Here is an 18869-nt window from a genome sequence, read left to right as displayed (position 1 = left end):
AAAGTGTTGATACCAATCGCTTTGAAGCATGAAATATATGTTTATTCGATATTAGATTCCACCGTGTGAAATCAGTTATTGTATGTAAATGTATTTTAATTGAGATCTAAGTAAAAGGGTAGACTGTTACCTCACTTCTAGCTTTGTTTTATCTGTAACTTATCAATCTCTTTTTACAAAATGTTCTCCATATGTTTGGAGATGAAAAATACATGGTATTATAATCCAGAGGTTTGTTGGTAATGAAATTAGACCAGTGCTGACATTTACCCGCAATGCATTGATAATGGGAATCTAACTCTAACCTCACGTGATGTACTAGATGGATTAGGAATTGAACTGCCGGTGTATTTCTATGTAATAACAATGGTAATTGCGTTTTGTGTTTTTCGTACCAGTGGTTACTTTGTGTTACGGTTTAAGAAATTTTGAAATCAATTATAATGTCAATCACTGAACACTTCATGTGTGCGGTTGTTATGTTAAAGGTTCTCATAATGTATTAGCGTTTACGTTGGAAATCTAGAAAACATCCGTAAGCACGTCACGTTACATCGGGAACAGATCTCTCATGAAAAATGAAAACAAACTACTTGTTAAATTTTGAAATGTATATTATACACGAAGTAAAGGAAACAATAATTACAGTAGTTGTATGACGACAGGAAGTTTTAAACACTTCAGCTTGTAATTGTCTCTCAACCTACACTTCCTTAAGGGTTCCTGTCACATTGCCGGCAAACACTAAAGAACGCCACTTCACGTTTTTGTACATACAAAAACCTCCCCTTATATATTTGCGTTTCGAAAACAACAACTGTAGACCATGTTTAATCCTGGTCTGACTATGCTGCAGTCTTACAGTCAGCACAACGTTTTTTAAGAGAGGGGATCCTGAACGTCATTACCTTGGAGAAACGAAGCCGCTAGAGAGAATACAAAAATCTATAAATAGTAACGACGAATGTTATCTTGACATTAGTATCCTTAAACACAAACAGGTTCTAGATAATCTCGTGCATGACCAATATTTGAAGTTTGATAAAAATCAATGGAATGCTATATCGTCTCGAATGGATACAACTACTTTAGTTACTTCATATGTAATAAGCAGACATACTATTTAAACAATCAATTATAATGTTCAAAAGCCCGAAATCTATTATCTGTGATATCTAGTCGCGTGTCGCGTTTGAAGATCATTCCTGTCCTGGTAGGTATTGTTTATCTTCATCGTTAAGGATACACTTCGTGTTCGACCCTGAAAACAAAAATGGTACTTTGTAGATTCGATACAAGTATTAATCAATAACATTACATAAGCATCGGTGTTGCTGCACATTGTATATTATGTTCTGTATTCTATATACCGCATACGTCCTCATTTAAGCGCGGTATCTGTCTTTGTATATTGTACATGTTTACCAGGTTTCATAAAAGTCCTAACCTGAGTCGATGTATATTATTCCAAGTTTCAGCAGAATCAAACGAAATCTATTTTGTTATGACATATTCCAGGGATGCAGATTGTGGAGTTATACATAAACATATGTGAAACAAACCATAGCTATAAGTGTATGCTTTCTGATAGGGACTATAGTGAGCCTCGATTTGAATGAGGCATTCTCCAAGATGGCTTCCAGGTAACTACATTTGCTGGGTGTATGTCTACAATGTAATACAGATGTCATACAATGCCTGCGTCCGAGTCGTTTGTACAACAACACAACATGGTGTCAGAACGTGGTCTTCGTTGGAATAGCGGTAAGAGGTTACCACCACAGTGATATAGACTCTAAATTAATGTGATTTTCATGCGGTACTCGAAGACGCTGTCTCGCCACGTGGTTTAGCTATAGCTCAACCCACAGATAATAACACAGGTACTGATAAGAATTTCGTCGTAATGGCCACGTACCAGGTACAACCCCCAGAGAGCTTTACGTTTGCTAAACCCGATGAATGGCCCAAGTGGCTGAAGCGGTTTGAACGGTTCAGGATAGCGGCAGGACTAGGTGCTAAAGAAGGCCCAGTCCAAATGAATACGTTTATCTATGCAATGGGAGGAGAGGCAGAGGATATCATCAAATCATTCGGATTGTCTGAAGATGATTCCAAAGATTATGACAAGGTTGTGGAAACATTTGATAAATATTTCATAACACGACGAAATACGATTTTTGAAAGAGCTAAATTTAACCACAGACGACAGGATGAGGGCGAGACTGCAGAGAATTTCATCATGGCATTATATTCACTTGTCGAACACTGTGAGTATGGAGATCTGAAATCCGAGATGATACGAGATCGTATAGTTGTTGGTATTCGTGACAGTCGTTTGTCGGAGAAACTCCAGCTCGATGCCAAGCTTACCCTGGAAAAGGCTGTTACACAGGTACGACAGTCTGAAGCAGTTAAAATGCAGCAGTCAGTTGTAAGGGACAGATATACTACATCAAGTGGTAGCCAGGTAGGCAACAGAGAGATGCAGTAGTTCGCAAGGGTCCCAAGCACAAATTGCCAGGAAACCGGAAGTCATTTGAGAACCGGAAGTCGTTCGATAACCGGAAGTTGTCTGACACCAAGAAGTCATTTCACACTCAGTCCAAGTCAAACCCAGAATGTCACAAATGTGGATTCCGGCATAGGAAGGAAAGTTGCCCGGCTAAGGATGCTGAATGCAGAAAACGTCATAAGAAGGGACACTATGCAAAGAAGTGTCGCACGACAGTCGGTGAAATATACACAAATAGCTTTCTGGGAGCTGTTGAAAGTGAGGAAACTCGAGAACACTCGCCATAGACCATATACTTGGTAGTACAGACAGGACAGACTGGTACACCGGTCTGTTTTAAGATTGACACTGGGGCTGATGTTACGGCTTTACCCGAGCATGTTTTTCAACATAGGGGTCAGAAATTACAACACTCATCAAGGATTCTACAAGGTCCAGGTCAGAACCGCCTAAAGGTGTTAGGAAAATTTTCCAGTGTGTTATCCACTGAGAAGGGAACTCAGGCAGAGACAGAAATCTATGTTATCAAAACGTTAAGCAAACCATTATTGGTCAGGCCAGCGATTGAAAAGCTTAATCTTGTGAAAACGTTAGCTTCAGTACAGTCAACAGAGAATATTAAGGTTAAATATCCAAAACTGTTCAGTGGACTTGGTAAACTAAAAGGGGATTATACAATTAAACTCCGCGATGACGCCACACCATCTGCTCTCACTTCACCAAGGACAAGGTCAAGGACGAACTTGCTAGGATGGAGGGCCTAGGGGTTATCTCCCCTGTTGAGGAACCAACTGATTGGTGCTCAGGACTGGTTGTGGTACCCAAAAAAGATGGAATTGTCCGTATATGTGTGGATCTGACACAGCTGAACAAATGGGTTCGCAGGGAGCACCTACAACTCCTAAGCGTAGAACAGACTTTACACCGATTGACCGGAGCCGAAGTCTTCTCCAAAATTGATGCAAACTCAGGATTCTGGCAGCTTCCATTAGAACAAACCTCCAGATTGTTGACAACTTTCATAACTCCATTTGGCCGGTACTGTTTCAACCGCCTACCCTTTGGCATCTCATCGGCACCTGAACATTTTCAAAGGAGAATGTGTAACTTACTGGATAATGTGCCAGGAGTAGTTGTCAGATGGACGACGTGCTGATATTTGGGGCTACACGGAAGGAACATGATGAGCGATTAGACACAGTGCTACAGAAAGTTGGGAAAGCAGGGATCACGTTAAATGGTGGAAAGTGTGAGTTCTCACAGAAGAGAGTCACATTTGTAGGACATGTCATAGATGAGACGGGAATACGCCCAGACCCTGCTAAGGTTAGAGCTATCGTGAACTTTGAGGCTCCTACTAATGTCATAGAGGTTAGGAGAACGTTTGGACGTGGGACAAACCTCAGTCACATGCATTTGTAATGATCAAACATGAACTAAGCTCCACACCAGTATTGTCATTATATGATTTCGCGGCAATTACTAAAATTTCTGCCGACGCATCATCCTATGGTATAGGTGGAGTCGTACTTAAGGACAGCAAAGAGGATGACTGGAGGCCGATAGGATACGCGTCGCGATCTATGAGCCCAACAGAACAGCGGTACGCGCAGTTGGAAAAAGAAGCACTCGCGGTGACATGGATGTGTGAAAAGTCATCAGACTTGATCACAGGATTACATTATCGCATTGAAACAGATCACAAACCGTTGGTTTCCCTGCTAGGGTCCAATGCGATATCTGAGTTACCTCCAAGGGTCCAGAGATTTAGGATGCGCCTTATGCGATATGACTACAGCATCACACATGTGCCCGGTAAATTACTTTATACCGCGGATGCTCTGTCAAGAGCCCCCTTGGATCAGCGAGGATCAGAGGAGGAGGAATTTCAAAATGAAGTCGAAGCCTTTGTCGACTCCATAGTAGATGAAATTCCAGCTACAGAAGTTCGCTTAAATGAGATTCGGGTAAAATTACAGGAGGACAGTGTTTGTAAAATCGTCATGGACTACTGTCAAGACGGATGGCCCGGATATGAGAACCCCATGATAACTGTTTCTACTAGACCATATTGGCAGTTAAGAGAAGAACTCTCTGTGTGTCATGGTTTGCTCATGAGAGGAAGTAGACTTGTTATTCCTACGTCTATGAGGGCAGAAATCCAACAGAAACTAAATGAGGGACACCAGGGGATTGTTAAGTGCCGTGAACGCGCTAAGAACTCTGTATGGTGGCCAGGTTTCAGCAGAGAAATTGAAGATGTTGTGAAAAACTGTCTATCGTGTTTAAAACACAGGACGGAGAGGCCAGAACCTCCTATGCCTTCCTACTTCCCAGATCGACCCTGGCAAAAATTGGGGTCTGATCTGTTCTACTGGAAAGGGGTCAACTATCTGCTACTGAGATCGCTAAGTTAAGCTCCACGACCTCGGAAGCGATAATTGGACATCTCAAATCAATATTCGCACGGCATGGGATTCCAGAGACTTTGATATCGGACAATGGTCCACAATACGCAAGTACAACGTTTCAGAAATTTGCGCGAGATTATGGGTTCAAACACTCAACCAGCAGCCCATATTACCCTCAAGGGAACGGGGAAGCTAAGAGAGTAGTACAGACAGTGAAACGACTGCTAAGTGGCTCTCAAGATCCTTATTTAGCCCTACTAGCATGTCGTGCGACACCGCTACGGAACGGCTACAGTCCTTCTGAACTACTGATGGGCCGGAAACTCCGTACAACTCTTCCGGAGAGTGCAGCAAATCTCTCTCCTAAGTGGCCAGATCTCGAGTATGTTCGAGTCAAAGAACAGGTAGATCGAACATCTCAAAGGCTCTACTTTGATAGATCACATCGTGCAGTTCAACGCTCAGAGTTACATCCGGGAGAAACAGTGTGGGTGAAAGGACCCAGAGGAGAGTGCAGTGGTACAATCACCAAATCATTGAATGATCGCTCGTACTGTGTCAGCACACCGTCAGGTCAGATTCGACGGAACAGGAGACAGCTGGTCCAAGCTCCAGCGATGAGGCCAGATAAACCCCAAGCCAGTGGATGTGGAGATGTTCCCAGTCATGCGAATGAACCATTTGAACAGTCTGAGCATAATTCCCCAGTCAAGGCTCCAAAGCCAACTGGGTCTCCCAAGTCAAGAACTAATTCAAAAATGACTGTTGGTAAAAGTTCAGATCTAGATATAGGGTCTAGCAGTGAGATAGGGTCAGGGAGTGGTGTAACTGTCACTCGCTCAGGTAGAGTTTCAGTCGTTCCAGACAGGATGAACTTGTGAAATAAGCTCGAATGGACTGTGTTAATTGTTCAGATTTTAATACTATAGTAGGCAGCTCTTGAATTTATGTTTAGTTGGAAAAGACTAGTCTAAAGATATCTTCATAGATATTGATAGTCTGAATAGCTTTATTATGGGTTAATCATATTCAGTTTAATGTTATGAGATAATTTCATGTTACTTGTAAAATATCCAGAAAGGGTGATGTGGAGTTATACATAAACATATGTGAAACAGACTATAGTTATAAGTGTATGCTTTCTGATAGGGACTATAGTGAGCCTCGATTTGAATGAGGCATTCTCCAAGATGGCTTCCAGGTAACTTCATGTGCTGGGTGTATGTCTACAATGTAATACAGATGTCATACAATGCCTGCGTCCGAGTCGTTTGTACAACAACACAACACAGATAACGAAAGTGAGCGTAACCCCTGGAGTATCAAAGATGAACCATGATTCGAAACTTAGACTTCAGTTCATATTTTGTCGTTCTAACAAACTGATCTACTGGTCATCGGATGTATTCTGGCTCTGTCTTAATTAAGTAATATCCAAAACGAAAATAAGGGGAGATAAAACGTGTGTTTGTACGACAAACTACAGAGGAATTATGTAGCGTTTTCCTGCATAGGAACAAGAATATTGGAAAAAAATACCTTTTTTTTGCAAATGAAAGCGACATTCGTCGCTGTGCATTCCACATCATTCCATTTAAAGGCAGAAGATCCTTGCAGCGACAGACAACTTTCAACACCTTTGTGATTGTTAGGTTCTTTTGGTGCCCAGTCAGTATATCCAATAAACTCGCCAGATCTCCTCCAGGTCCATTTACCTTCCGTAAGATGTCCTCCAAGGTAATAATGATAATTCAATACCATTACTAAAAATATAAATAATTTACACAATTAGCATTCATAATGGATTGGCTATATGGCCCAGTGAAATGTTGTTTTGTTTTGCTTTCTGCATATAGGCGATTATTTGCTGTCCCAAATGTATCTTAAACAACGTTAATAAAACTAGTAATGTCGTTTAAAAAATACATTTCCCCTAAAGTATCATTCTTTATATAAACCTTATTGAATATCCTGAAAACAAACTAATCATACATGGCGAAAACATGTTACATGCATTTCTTCCAAAAATATAGCAATCAAGCCTTTTACGTTTGATAATGAAAGATGAACGAATGAAACAAACATGATAGCACCTTTACAATTTTTTATAGATATAGTATGCCAAATACTAATTAAACTACACCATACCGCTAGTTCGTCCTTTCAAGACTCATAGGTGATGCTAGGGGCCAAAACTATGGAAATTCAAATTTGTTTTAACGACAATAAACTCTAATTTACACGAATTTTAAAATGAGGGACGTACAGTTTGATTTCAAATCAATAACAAGTAAAATGTGTAATCATGAACTGTGCCACTACTAATAAAAATAGATATATGTGGACATCGAGGTAACGGCAAACCTTGGGGACTAAGAACCCCACCAGCAGTGTCTGATTAATGTGCCGCCTTATATCTTGGCAAATAAACATTACACACACACGTGATTTATACTTTGTACTATTGTAATATTACAGTTTATTATAGAACAATATTGTAGAGGTATAGCACGGGTAAAAAGGGAGACAAATCTGTGAAACAAAGGATTCAACAAATTAAATCTACCATACACCAATGATATTGACTAACATAATCTTTCCCCGTCTTTGGGGTCAAGGCAGAAAACAAATCTTTCTCTTACCCAGAACAGGTGTTCACACTTTTCCCGGTATGAGATTAAAAGACACTTTCATGCCAAGGGATGTTAGATAAGAACATTCCATCCGAGGGGTTTTCAAATTGTGTAAAGCCCGAGGCTTTGCGCTTTACACTGGCGCAATCATGCTTTAATGCAATAATAGGAGCGCGAAAAACACTAAAATAAGACTACCGCTAAAATGTGCACGTTTACAGCATGCTTAATTCAGGTACCTTCATTGATACTGATCAATTTCATCTTGACAAATCGATTTTCCTCATCACTTCGAATGTCTGCTAGGTAGGAGTTCTTGTTCTCGCATATTTCCTAGAACAAAACGTGTCATTTCAGTTAACATCCTCGAAATTCCAGGGGTTACGCTCACGTTTTTGGCAATTTGTCAATACTGTGAAAGTAAACAATTATATGAAAGATGACCGTAAGACAAACACACCTAATTGTGACAGTATACTAAAACATTATAATATAAGCACAATGTAGCAGTTTCCTCTATCCTGTACTCGATTTTGATTATATAAGTCATTTTATAGCAATTGAATGTATAAGTATTATTACTTGACGTCATAATTATAAGACTGAACAATGAAATAACGTCAAGGGTGTTACTCACCAACGGATAACCTAAACATTTCCAATGATTCGGGAGAGAAGAAACTTCAGTGATTTTGCCAGAAAATAAATTTATCCTCATTATGAACAATTTTGAAATAAAATTATAGACATACTATTGCCTCTTCCCACGTTTTGCTTGTCTGAGAAAACCAGTAACAGTTATTGTCATAGTATACCCATCCAGTCCCACATCTCACCAAGATCGAACCTGCAATAGGAAGTCAAAGGAAAAGCTATAAAACACCTTATTTCTATCGCACACTTTGGTCAAACGTCTACGATAACATTGACTTCAATAAATAAATAAGTAGACTTCCTTTAACGTCGAGTACACTGCCAACAACAAACATAAGCATACACATTGTTAGCTTGATAAAGGTACCAGTCGGTCTTAAAACGTTGCGACACGTTTAATAGTACATTGTTTGTGAGGAAGTAAAACTTTGATTTCACATATTTCCAAACTAATGAATCTTTTTGAAAACAAACAGAAGCTTTGTAGAGCATTTGTACGACGCCGCAAAGGACCAAATTATGTTTTTGTAGTGGAGGACAATACACTGGGGAAAATCAGCGTGCCATCGAAGGGAAAACAACTTACCCTATCAGAAATCATTGTCTTTTTCCGTGGAAAAGGCATTAACCTGAAACCAACCAATCAGCTGTCTTTGTGTCTTTAATTTTGCGATGACATATTCAAGGAGTGCAGAGAGCGTAAGTGAGCATTAACCTTGGGGTATCGAGGAAGTACCACTCACCGGTAGCAAGGTTAATTGATTATAATGGGTTGCAAGTAAGAGAATACTCAAGAAGAGGTTTGAGAACGACCTGAGAACATTTTTCCTATTCGTGAATGCATTTTCTCATTAAAAAAATCGTCTGCTTGCGCCATTGGACGTCCTGAACCGAAAATAGTACCCACTCAACAGGTCTTCTGCCTAGTTCGTCATAAGCATTCCATTTGGGATTATAAAATAAATTATAGTGAGGATAAATACATAAGTTTAAGCGTAAATGAGCTCTAATACTGTTTTAAAATATCTTTTAAAAACATTAGCCTATAAGTCAATTAGAAGATATGGTATTTTGTTAACGTCTCGACTTAAAACACGGGCTCGCGATGAGAAAAATGTTTTCAAGACAAACCCTGAAAACACAGTGTGATATTCTATACTTACAACTTTTAAATAATTAAAGATGAGATATTACCTCTTAGAGCAGAAGCAAACACGAACTCCCCATGCTGACGTCTGGTGTTTTCGGGTTCTGCCTGAAGGAGACGTCTGGTGTTTTCGGTTTCTGTCTGAAGGAGACGTCTGGTGTTTTCGGCTTCTGCCTGAAGGATGCGGCGTATCTCGGGTAGCGCATGCTCCATGATATCCGAGGTCTGTAGAGCCTTACAATGGCGCCTTTTGTGTTCGGTAAGGATATGTTGTTGGTAAGAAACATTCACTTGTACTAAAACTAACAACATGAACACCACACACTTCATTGTTAATGCTATTTGCTTCCGAAGTTCGCAATTGTGTTTTCAAATATAGGAAATAGGCCTAGTTTGACAATTTCAGTATGAGTTGGATGTCGTATGCACTTCCATATATCTAGTGTCAACAGCTTCGATTGCTGATCAACAATTTATATAACTACATTATATTGCCTCATCACTTTCACTTTCCATTTCCTTCGTAATTGTTTTATCCAAGTACTTGGTATCAAGTGCTTGCAAAATTTCCTTGTGTGTATTACGCAGTTCATGGAACAATACATGTGGACTTATTGTTTTACTACTACGCATTGTGGTACCGACAGTCAGAGACCATACTCAAGGCTCTCTCAGCAAGATATCTCTTAAAATTTGTAAATGTCCTTTGGTATATAGTTCTTGAACACGACAGCAAATCAACTGGCACGCAGATTATATATATAACATCAAATACATAGTTCTAATGCACACCAAGTGTTGTACACGGGTCATTCCTGGCCCCTCCGGCCGAGGTCTTCCCTGGCCTCCTTCTCCACATTCCAGAACCTCAACTTCCAACTCTCAACTCTAGACTCCCACTCTACTCTCTTATCCCCCTATAAATTCTCCTCGAGTACTTCTATGTACAACATCAACTATTGATGAATAGGCACCACCTATTGTACATAACACTGAGGTACATGCAGCAATTTAATCTTCTAAGCTAACATTTCCCTTCCGAATCAACAATACTAGATTAACCATACGGCAATAACAGTTACCCCTGTCTGTTTTGGGGAGATCACACTCTTCCGTTCCTATCTCTTTGTCATCCATGACTGACCTGGTCGCCACTAGTTGGAAATCACTATAGCACTATTTACAATGTCACAGTTCGCCGTCAAGCAATGCACGGTGTTAACGAAATCGTAAGATTTGACCTTATATATACTTTTGACCAAAGTGCTGCGCTCTATCGATACCCACTAGCTTACATGTTATAAGATGGTTCAATTCATTGTCATTAATTACTTAATTTACAGCCCATTTCATTACATGTGTCAAGTTCATTTTTCTACCTTGCAAGTTCACACTTGTTTGAGTACTGAATGCAACACAGACCTTAACTCTTTGCGTGCCGCATGCATTTTACGTCATATACCTTTGAGTGCCGCCAAGGCCGATCAGCCTTTTGACCTCGGTGCTGACGTTATAATAGGATAAAAGTATGACGTCATAACCTTTATTTCAACTTCATGAAATACTTTTTTTGTTTCTGAAATCAGCTCTGCTATTTTTTTATTCTTTTTATTTCTTTTTTTCTTGTATCATTTCAAATCTATTCTTAAATTGAAATTTCACCCCCTCCGGGAATATTTTCTTATTTTTTTCACTTACATTAACGTAACGTCAGAGGTTGACTCACAGTCTAAAGATTGCGGATCTCGCCACATCAACATTACATTGTCATATGAAGAAGGATGACATGTATATATTGTACATTTTATCATACATTGTATCTTGACAAAATGTAAGATGATCTTCATGCTCATTATGTTATCAAGAAAAAATAAAGCCTTTATTATTATTATTATTATATTATTATATGGTAGAATATACCACCATCAGATCAATTTCATCTACTTTAAATGTATAAACGTTTTGAATATAATGTCATTCATGTCTAAAAACTTCAAAATTGACCTTTTCTCTAATGTAATGTGCAAACAATTATGTACGGTAAACTGTATGTCTCAGAGCGTAAGTAAAGTATAGAGCTTTTGTTTGTTTTTGGTGACGTCACACAAAACACACACACACACAAACATGTATACTGGCAATGTATGAGTGGGACCGGGGAGTAGGGGTGGTGATGGGGAATATAGCCTCATGAACGATGCATCAGTAAGGCGTGTAGCTGGTACGCAGGTGAATTCACTAAATTGTCAAACAGAAAAAACAAAAACAAAACGCTGCTAATTGCATCGCTTGTCCCTCTATGAAGTCCCTGCCCCGGCCCCTCTCCTATTTTAAACTATTTCTAAGAAGAGCTTGTTGCGCCCATGTCATTTCAACACTCAGGTTTAGTCACCTGACATCACTTGAAAGTATGCAGGAAACGTCATACACATGATTTTTCGGAAAGAGGACGGAATGAAAACAATGATCATATGGCAATGGGCGTTAAAGAGTCATTTCCGGCCTCCACGTTGATACAGAATTAGTTGTTGTATTCGTAATCCGGGATAAATAAAGCATGCAAATATGAATTTTATGAAAAATCCTGCACCAGGAAAGATTGCCCCAGTTTACCAATATGATGTTTGTAAATGAAATTAGTCGATAAATTCAAGTTGAAATTCTTACTTTTTATGAATCAAAATATTACACAAGCCCCATGTCCAATACATTTCAATAGTTGAAAAAGAGTTTTATTTTATTTTTATAGATATGCTTTTTAACTGAATTTTTTTCTTTTCTTCTGTTAATTAGTTTTATGTCTAAGGTTCATTGAGTCATCGCTAGAAAATAGGTATAAAATTTATGTCAACCGCATATTAACTGTATTCATGTATCTTGCGTACTGTTAATATTCTTGCAAATCGGTAGGGTTAATTGCGGAGAAAAGTGAAAACAAACTAGTTGAAATATATATATCTAGACGAAATAAAGGAAGAAGCTTCATTGATTACGCACAAAACTTCGTGTGTTCCTTCAATGATAAAAAACTAAAGTAGTTGTATGATGACACGAATTTTTAAGCACTTCAGCTGATAACGTTCTCTCAACCTACAATTCCTTAAGGGTTCATGTCCAATTGCCGGCAAAACACTTAAGAACGCACGTCACTTCAGGTTTTTGGACAAACGAAAACCTCCCCTTATATTTTTCGTTTCGAAGACAACAACTGTAGACCATGTTGAATCCTGGTCTTACTAAGCTGCAGTCTTACAGTTAGAACAACATTATGTTTTAATCCAACCCTTTATCTTTTCATAAAAGTTCTGTAAGGTATGGTTTTCTTTACAGAAATGATTTATAAAGCTATGGTAATGTTAGAAGAAAAGTTTTCGATGCATTATCATTTTTCTTTGTGGGGATCCTTAACGTCATTATCTTTGGAAGGGTCTTCATCATTACCATCCTCGATGATCTAAGGGTTACGCTCGCTTATGCTCTCTGCACCCCTGGAATATGTCATAGAAAAATCTATTGAATTTTTCGGCTTTTTATCAAAATTCATGATGATCCTTAGATAGAGCTAAAGTAATGTTGGAAGCAATGTTTCCGATACATTTTTATCATCCTCTAAGGGTTACGCTCGCTTACGCTCTCTGCACCCCTGGAATATGTCATAGAAATATCGAAGGCTCAGTGTGCGCCACCTTAATTTTTCGGCTCTTTATTAAAATTCATGATGATCCTTAACTGAGTGTGTGTAGCGACGGACACTATACCTGTCCTTTTTCCCCCACAACGTTATGGCTGAGCATCAAACTTATTATCGTATAAAACATTTTGAAGAAAAGAAGAGGTTTTTTTTTAAATGATAAGACAAGACCTGATCAATATGCACCCACTTATATTTGTTGTCCAAGTTTATATATCAGCTTAACACTGTGTAATTTACATGACCCACTGATAATATCGTCAATTACATTTGGAAATATTATTTAAATCATAACTAATATTCATTATGCATAAATAATATCGCATATTATAGAAGTTGGAAATAGAATTTCGGCGATCATTTACCAAAAATCTAAACAGAAAGGTAAGCCCTTATAACATTTAAGTGTTAGGGTATGTTATCATTTGCATATAAAGGGAAGAAATCACTATGTTACTATAACGAAATGAATGCGTTTCTTGTTGTTATCACACTAGCGCAACATAATCATGTTGCAATTGTGCTAGTTGAGGTAGCTAAGAGGTAATTGTGGTAAGACATTTGTCCAAGAGTAAATTATTTCATTTCAAATATATTTTATTGATTCCAAAAAAGGATTGAGCAACAGGCTTCGCCTATATAAGCTTTCTCCATGGCTTCCAGCATATTTCAGATAGTTGAAGACATAGCTAATAGGTAATTGTGATAATACATTTGTCCAAGAATAAATTATTTCATTTCAAATATATTTTATTGATTAAACATAAGGATTGAGCAACAGGCTTTGGCTATATATGCTCCCTCCGTGGCTTCCAGCATACTTTAGATAGTTGAGGACATGGCTAAGAGGTAATTGTGATAAGATATTTGTCCAAGAGTAAATTATTTCATTTCAAATATATTTTATTGATTCAAAAAAAGGATTGAGCAACAGGCTTTGCCTTTATAAGCTCTCTCCGTGGCTTCCAGCATACTTTAGATAGTTGAAGACATGGCTAAGAGGTAATTGTGATAAGACATTTGTCCAAGAGTAAATTATTTCATTTCAAATACATTTTATTGATTAAACAAAAGGATTGAGGAACAGGCTTTGCCTTTATAAGCTCTCTCTCCATGGCGTACAGCATACTTTAGATAGTTGAAGACATAGCTAATAGGTAATTGTGATAAGACATTTGTCCAAGAGTAGATCATGATTGGATAAAATGTCCAAACGTTAAGTGGAACATCATACTCGGAAAAGAGATTCCGCTAGCTTGAAAAAATACCTGTCTGCATAAATCTTTGCTATATCAGTTGTTTAAGATTGATTTTTCTTGGGTTTTTTTCACGTAATCATTAGTAAATCTGGAATCAACAAAATAATTGTACATGCAACGTCATGTTTAAAAGGCCTTTTGTATAATTTTATTAGCTTCATGTATGTATATAATTGAACTTAGAACTTATTTTCTAAACAGCTTATCAGTGCTTTTTAAGAGTTATAACAGAACTATAGTTGATTAAATATAACATGTATTTTATTACTCATTATAACGTCACAGGAACGATGTAATGACGTCACTAATTCACGATAATGACCAATGTTTTTCCTTTTTTCTAAATATTTATAATGTGTGCTATTGAACATGCCACGAGATCATCCTGAACAATTTCTCATCACATTTTATTTCTAGAAAAGTCGTTCAGCTATTTGCATAGCTATCTTTTTTAGAAGATGGACTTAGAGCACAGACTTAACTGTTCGATTGCCCAATCAGATACCTTCTGCAATTGTAAAGGTTGCAGGTCTATCCGATGAATTCAAACCATATTTCGTTTCCATCTTAGTACAGAGTAGCCTAACACGTGAAGTAAGCACGTGACCAAAACAATGGTTCCTATATAACAGTATATGGGAAGGTCTATCCCAACACTATCCAGTATGTCACGTGACGTCAGGACAACAGTGGTATTAGCACGGCATCGTGGGTACATCGTCACACTCGTCTGATTACACCTGAAATGTGATGTTATATATTCCAAATTATTTGATTGAAAATTATGGAAGAAAAGTATAAATGCTATCAAAAAAAACAATACAATGACAGGGGGTATGTGAGTTAAATGTTATCATTATGAGATAAAAAGACAAATATTTTCACCGATAAAATGTATCAGTTCAACAACCACAATAGCAATCTTAACTACAGACTTCAGGCAAACCATCGACCTCAAACTTAATTACAGGCACCAACTAGAACATTCAGACGTCTAGGAAGTTTTACTGTTTGACTGACTCACCAAAGTGGATCCATATCGTTCAAAAGATAGGACACTGTTGCTGGGTAAGGGTAGTGGAGGATTAAAATGTATTTACTCCACCTCAGCCATGTCGGAGGATGTGTATTGTAAACACCTCCTGTAACATACAATAGCAGACAAAACAGGACAGTTATAGGATGTTATATAATACACAAATTTACACATGCTTAGATTACTTATCAGGCATATATTCCGTGAAGCGTCTATGATATTGTTTTATTAAATATCTCAAATTTAAACGGTAAACCTTATTATTCTTTATGGAAAATAATGTTAAAGCAACACAGAAAAAAGGTATATTCAAACATTTGCCCCAATAATGATAAAATAACGAAAGCATTCTTACAACTTACAATGAACATATTTTGACGACTTCGACACATATGTAGAAATGAATGTAACACACCCATAAGGGTGTCTGCACCTTAACAGTTTAGTAATCGATTACAGTAAGTCAAAACAAGTACGGCCAGCTAAATGTTTGAGACATTTTTGAATTTGACTTAATTGTTAGGGATTAATCTATTAAGTGCACACGACTATTTCCTTTAGAAAATATGGTGGTAATAATTTACTATTCAATATCAATAAACTTTAGAGAGGGATCAGATGAGAAAAAAGTAGGCCTAGTATAAGTCTAGCACATGTGAAGGTCTACGTCTTGGCCGTAAGGGTTGTGCAATGTGCGGAAAGTACAAAGTAACAATTAAACATCTTGAGAAACAATAAGAATTCGAGGTAACGGCTGAAAGGCTGAAACAAAATGTACGCATACTAATGATGTTTAATATAATGAAAGACTTCGATATTATCTGGTTCGATACATCTTCTTTAGAATGACCATGTTTATGCAATTTGCGGTGATTCTTGCGATGCTTATTGAATCGCTCATTTGAGAAGTACGTGGTTTGACCATATATCCAATACAAAAACATTATTGCAACAAAAGCTGTAAATTTTCAAAGGTTTTGACCAGTCAGTAGGTAAAATTCTATGTTAATATTTAACCACAAATGGGTGCCTACGAAAATTATATCCTGATATAAAAGCTGTACGCACCTGATTTTGAAGAAATCGTCACATTTTTTAATGTGTGTATAGCAATCATCACTGTACTTAATAGGCTTTCACAAGAAAACAATGTTTCAGAGATAAACAAAGACATTTTCTGTATTGCATCATCTACTTTATAAGGACAGAGGACACAATCTCATTTTAGTTAAAAGTGCCTGGTCTGTTGTCCTGGTTGTGAATACCAAAGGTCAAAGGCTAAGGTCGTAATGGGTAAGTCTTATTGTAAGTAAAGATTGCTTAATAACACTATTGTATGATCATTTAAACAAGTCGTTCATAATGCTGCAATAATCGACAAACATAATAACGGGGAAAAGTACACTCCTGATTAATGTTTATTATGGCTTGTGGTTTGACACGTTATTAATAACTGAATCTTACCTATCAATGTGCCACCTAGAAGACAAAATTCCAATAGCCGTATGGTGAGGTTTGTATTGACGAAACTTATTCCTATGACACTTGCCGCACTCTGTAATATCAAATAATAGAATTCAATCGATAAGTCTGAAATATGTAGACATCACCTTTAACTGTTTCAGTGTATCTTCCTATCTGTTAGAGTATTTCGAACTATCTGTTATACCATGCGGACGTTGCTATAGGAATATATCTGACTCTAGAACAGTTGTATAATATCTACAGGTATATTGGACATTAGCATTGGCTTTCATTGCCAGTGTTCAAAGCCGAACGTCTCTATTTATATTTGTATATATCCCGTTGATTTATAAATCCTCTAGCAAAATCTGTATGCCTGATGAACGATTATATTTAGTTGTATGCCTATTTAAGTTTCTATTTAGATGGTGCTACAGTTTGTAATATACACAGTGACCAAATTGGGTATACTCCTTTAACAAAAGACAATCATATTGGAAATTTACAGAATAGATATTGTAACGCTTCCTTTTCAATTTCTTGATATGCTAAACATGATTAACTTAGGTATTTCATATATCTTAATGCGTAACATGTCAATAGCATACAGAAACAATTGTTTCGTTAATTACTAGGTAGCTTTAAAGATTTCACACTAACGTGATGATGGAAACGCTTTCCCAGTTAGGTGTCTCACTCGTTCCTGGTGTTGCCTTTTCCTTTTTTTTGTGTTTGATCAGTTCCTGAGTTGAGTTTCCACCTTAATACCTGTTGATGGCTTTTTTTGTAGACTTTAATGTCATGGTTTTTTTTACTTGTGTGTCGAGAATGTGATACATTTGTTGTTCAAATTTACTCAAACATATAATTATTTTCGTATTTTCATTTATGGAAATGTATATATTTGACAGGGCTTTTAAGACAAACATCAGACAGGCTAATCAATTTCTATTTTAATTTATATATCACCCCAAAAAGAGCTGTTATACACTATATGATGCTAAACTCACCTGTATCAGAAGACAGTTAAGGATGCCGATACTACAATAGACGAAGTAACCGACCACACCTCCGAGACCAGCTGTCCAGTACATGGCCGTGTTAAACAGGGTCGGTATGACCAGTAGTAGGGGTAGTTCACTGGTCGAATATGACGCTTCTGATGAATAGGTATACCTTGTCATATTGATATCGATTGATGTTAATAGAAATTAAAAAATATTTGTATTATGATTTAAGACAGAAGTAGAAAGACGTCAGATAGTATTATTTATGAGTATTTTAAAGTATACATTGGAAAACAAAGTAAAATATGTAAGGGTTAATAAGAACAAGAAATGTAGATAGCCATGTGCTTTATTAACACCTAGTATATATATATTTATGTTCTCCTTCGTTCCTCATCCGTACATAAATCATTTCGTATCTATTTAGCAATAATAACATAAACCAAACAATTGTTTTTACGATTTAATAGCCTGCGAGATTCGTGTACAGCAATATATCATGTTTCACAAGATTCGCGCACTTGACGAAATTCAGGAATGTACTTCAGAGTCCACTCAATCAGTCCAATACACATTCCCGAACGCCACACTTAAAACACTGTCACTGGAATATGAATATATCTCAACCAACCGTGACTTCTACAAATACAAAAGTTACAATTAGCAAAGTACATACCAAATGAAATTACCCCCTTCGACCCACTCTACAGTATCTATTAAAGCTCAATGAATTATTACCTTATAATATATATATGTATATATACATACATATATATATTGTTATATATAAAAAATAAAAAATAAATACACGTCCGTACTGCTGTGAACGATCTCGTCGAATGCTAATACACACTAAATGCACGTGCGAAGTGATACACTACACCTGTAGCACGAATTTAAGAACTACACTACAAACGAAACGAAATTCATTTATGTTCTCCTTCGTTCCTCATCCGTACATAAATCATTTCGTATCTATTTAGCAATAATAACATAAACCAAACAATTGTTTTTACAATTTAATAGCCTGCGAGATTCGTGTACAGCAATAT

The 18869-nt window shown here is 37.3% G+C and overlaps 1 protein-coding gene across 2 annotated transcripts; it reads right to left on the bottom strand.

Moving 5' to 3' along the window:
- Nucleotides 1–249: 249 nt before the first annotated feature.
- On the bottom strand, nt 250–9807 carry LOC110442757 (perlucin-like protein). 2 transcript variants are annotated; one of them, XM_021486510.1, is made up of 5 exons: nt 9408–9807; nt 8312–8406; nt 7799–7892; nt 6466–6689; nt 250–1261 (listed from the first exon to the last, which is right to left on the bottom strand). In XM_021486510.1, the coding sequence occupies exons 1-5, from the start codon at nt 9688–9690 to the stop codon at nt 1163–1165; spliced, it is 795 nt and encodes a 264-aa protein (XP_021342185.1). In that variant the 5' UTR covers nt 9691–9807; the 3' UTR covers nt 250–1162. The 2 variants fall into 2 exon arrangements, with proteins under 2 accessions (XP_021342185.1, XP_021342186.1); XM_021486511.1 differs by having other exon boundaries at nt 250–1263; nt 6469–6689.
- Between the last annotated feature and the right edge of the window lie 9062 nt (nt 9808–18869).

Source organism: Mizuhopecten yessoensis, unplaced genomic scaffold (genome assembly GCF_002113885.1).
Source record: "Mizuhopecten yessoensis strain PY_sf001 unplaced genomic scaffold, ASM211388v2 scaffold716295, whole genome shotgun sequence".
NCBI classification, from domain to species: domain Eukaryota; kingdom Metazoa; phylum Mollusca; class Bivalvia; order Pectinida; family Pectinidae; genus Mizuhopecten; species Mizuhopecten yessoensis.
The sequence above is the reverse complement of the archived record's forward strand: the minus strand, read 5'-3'. Positions and strand labels throughout refer to the sequence as shown.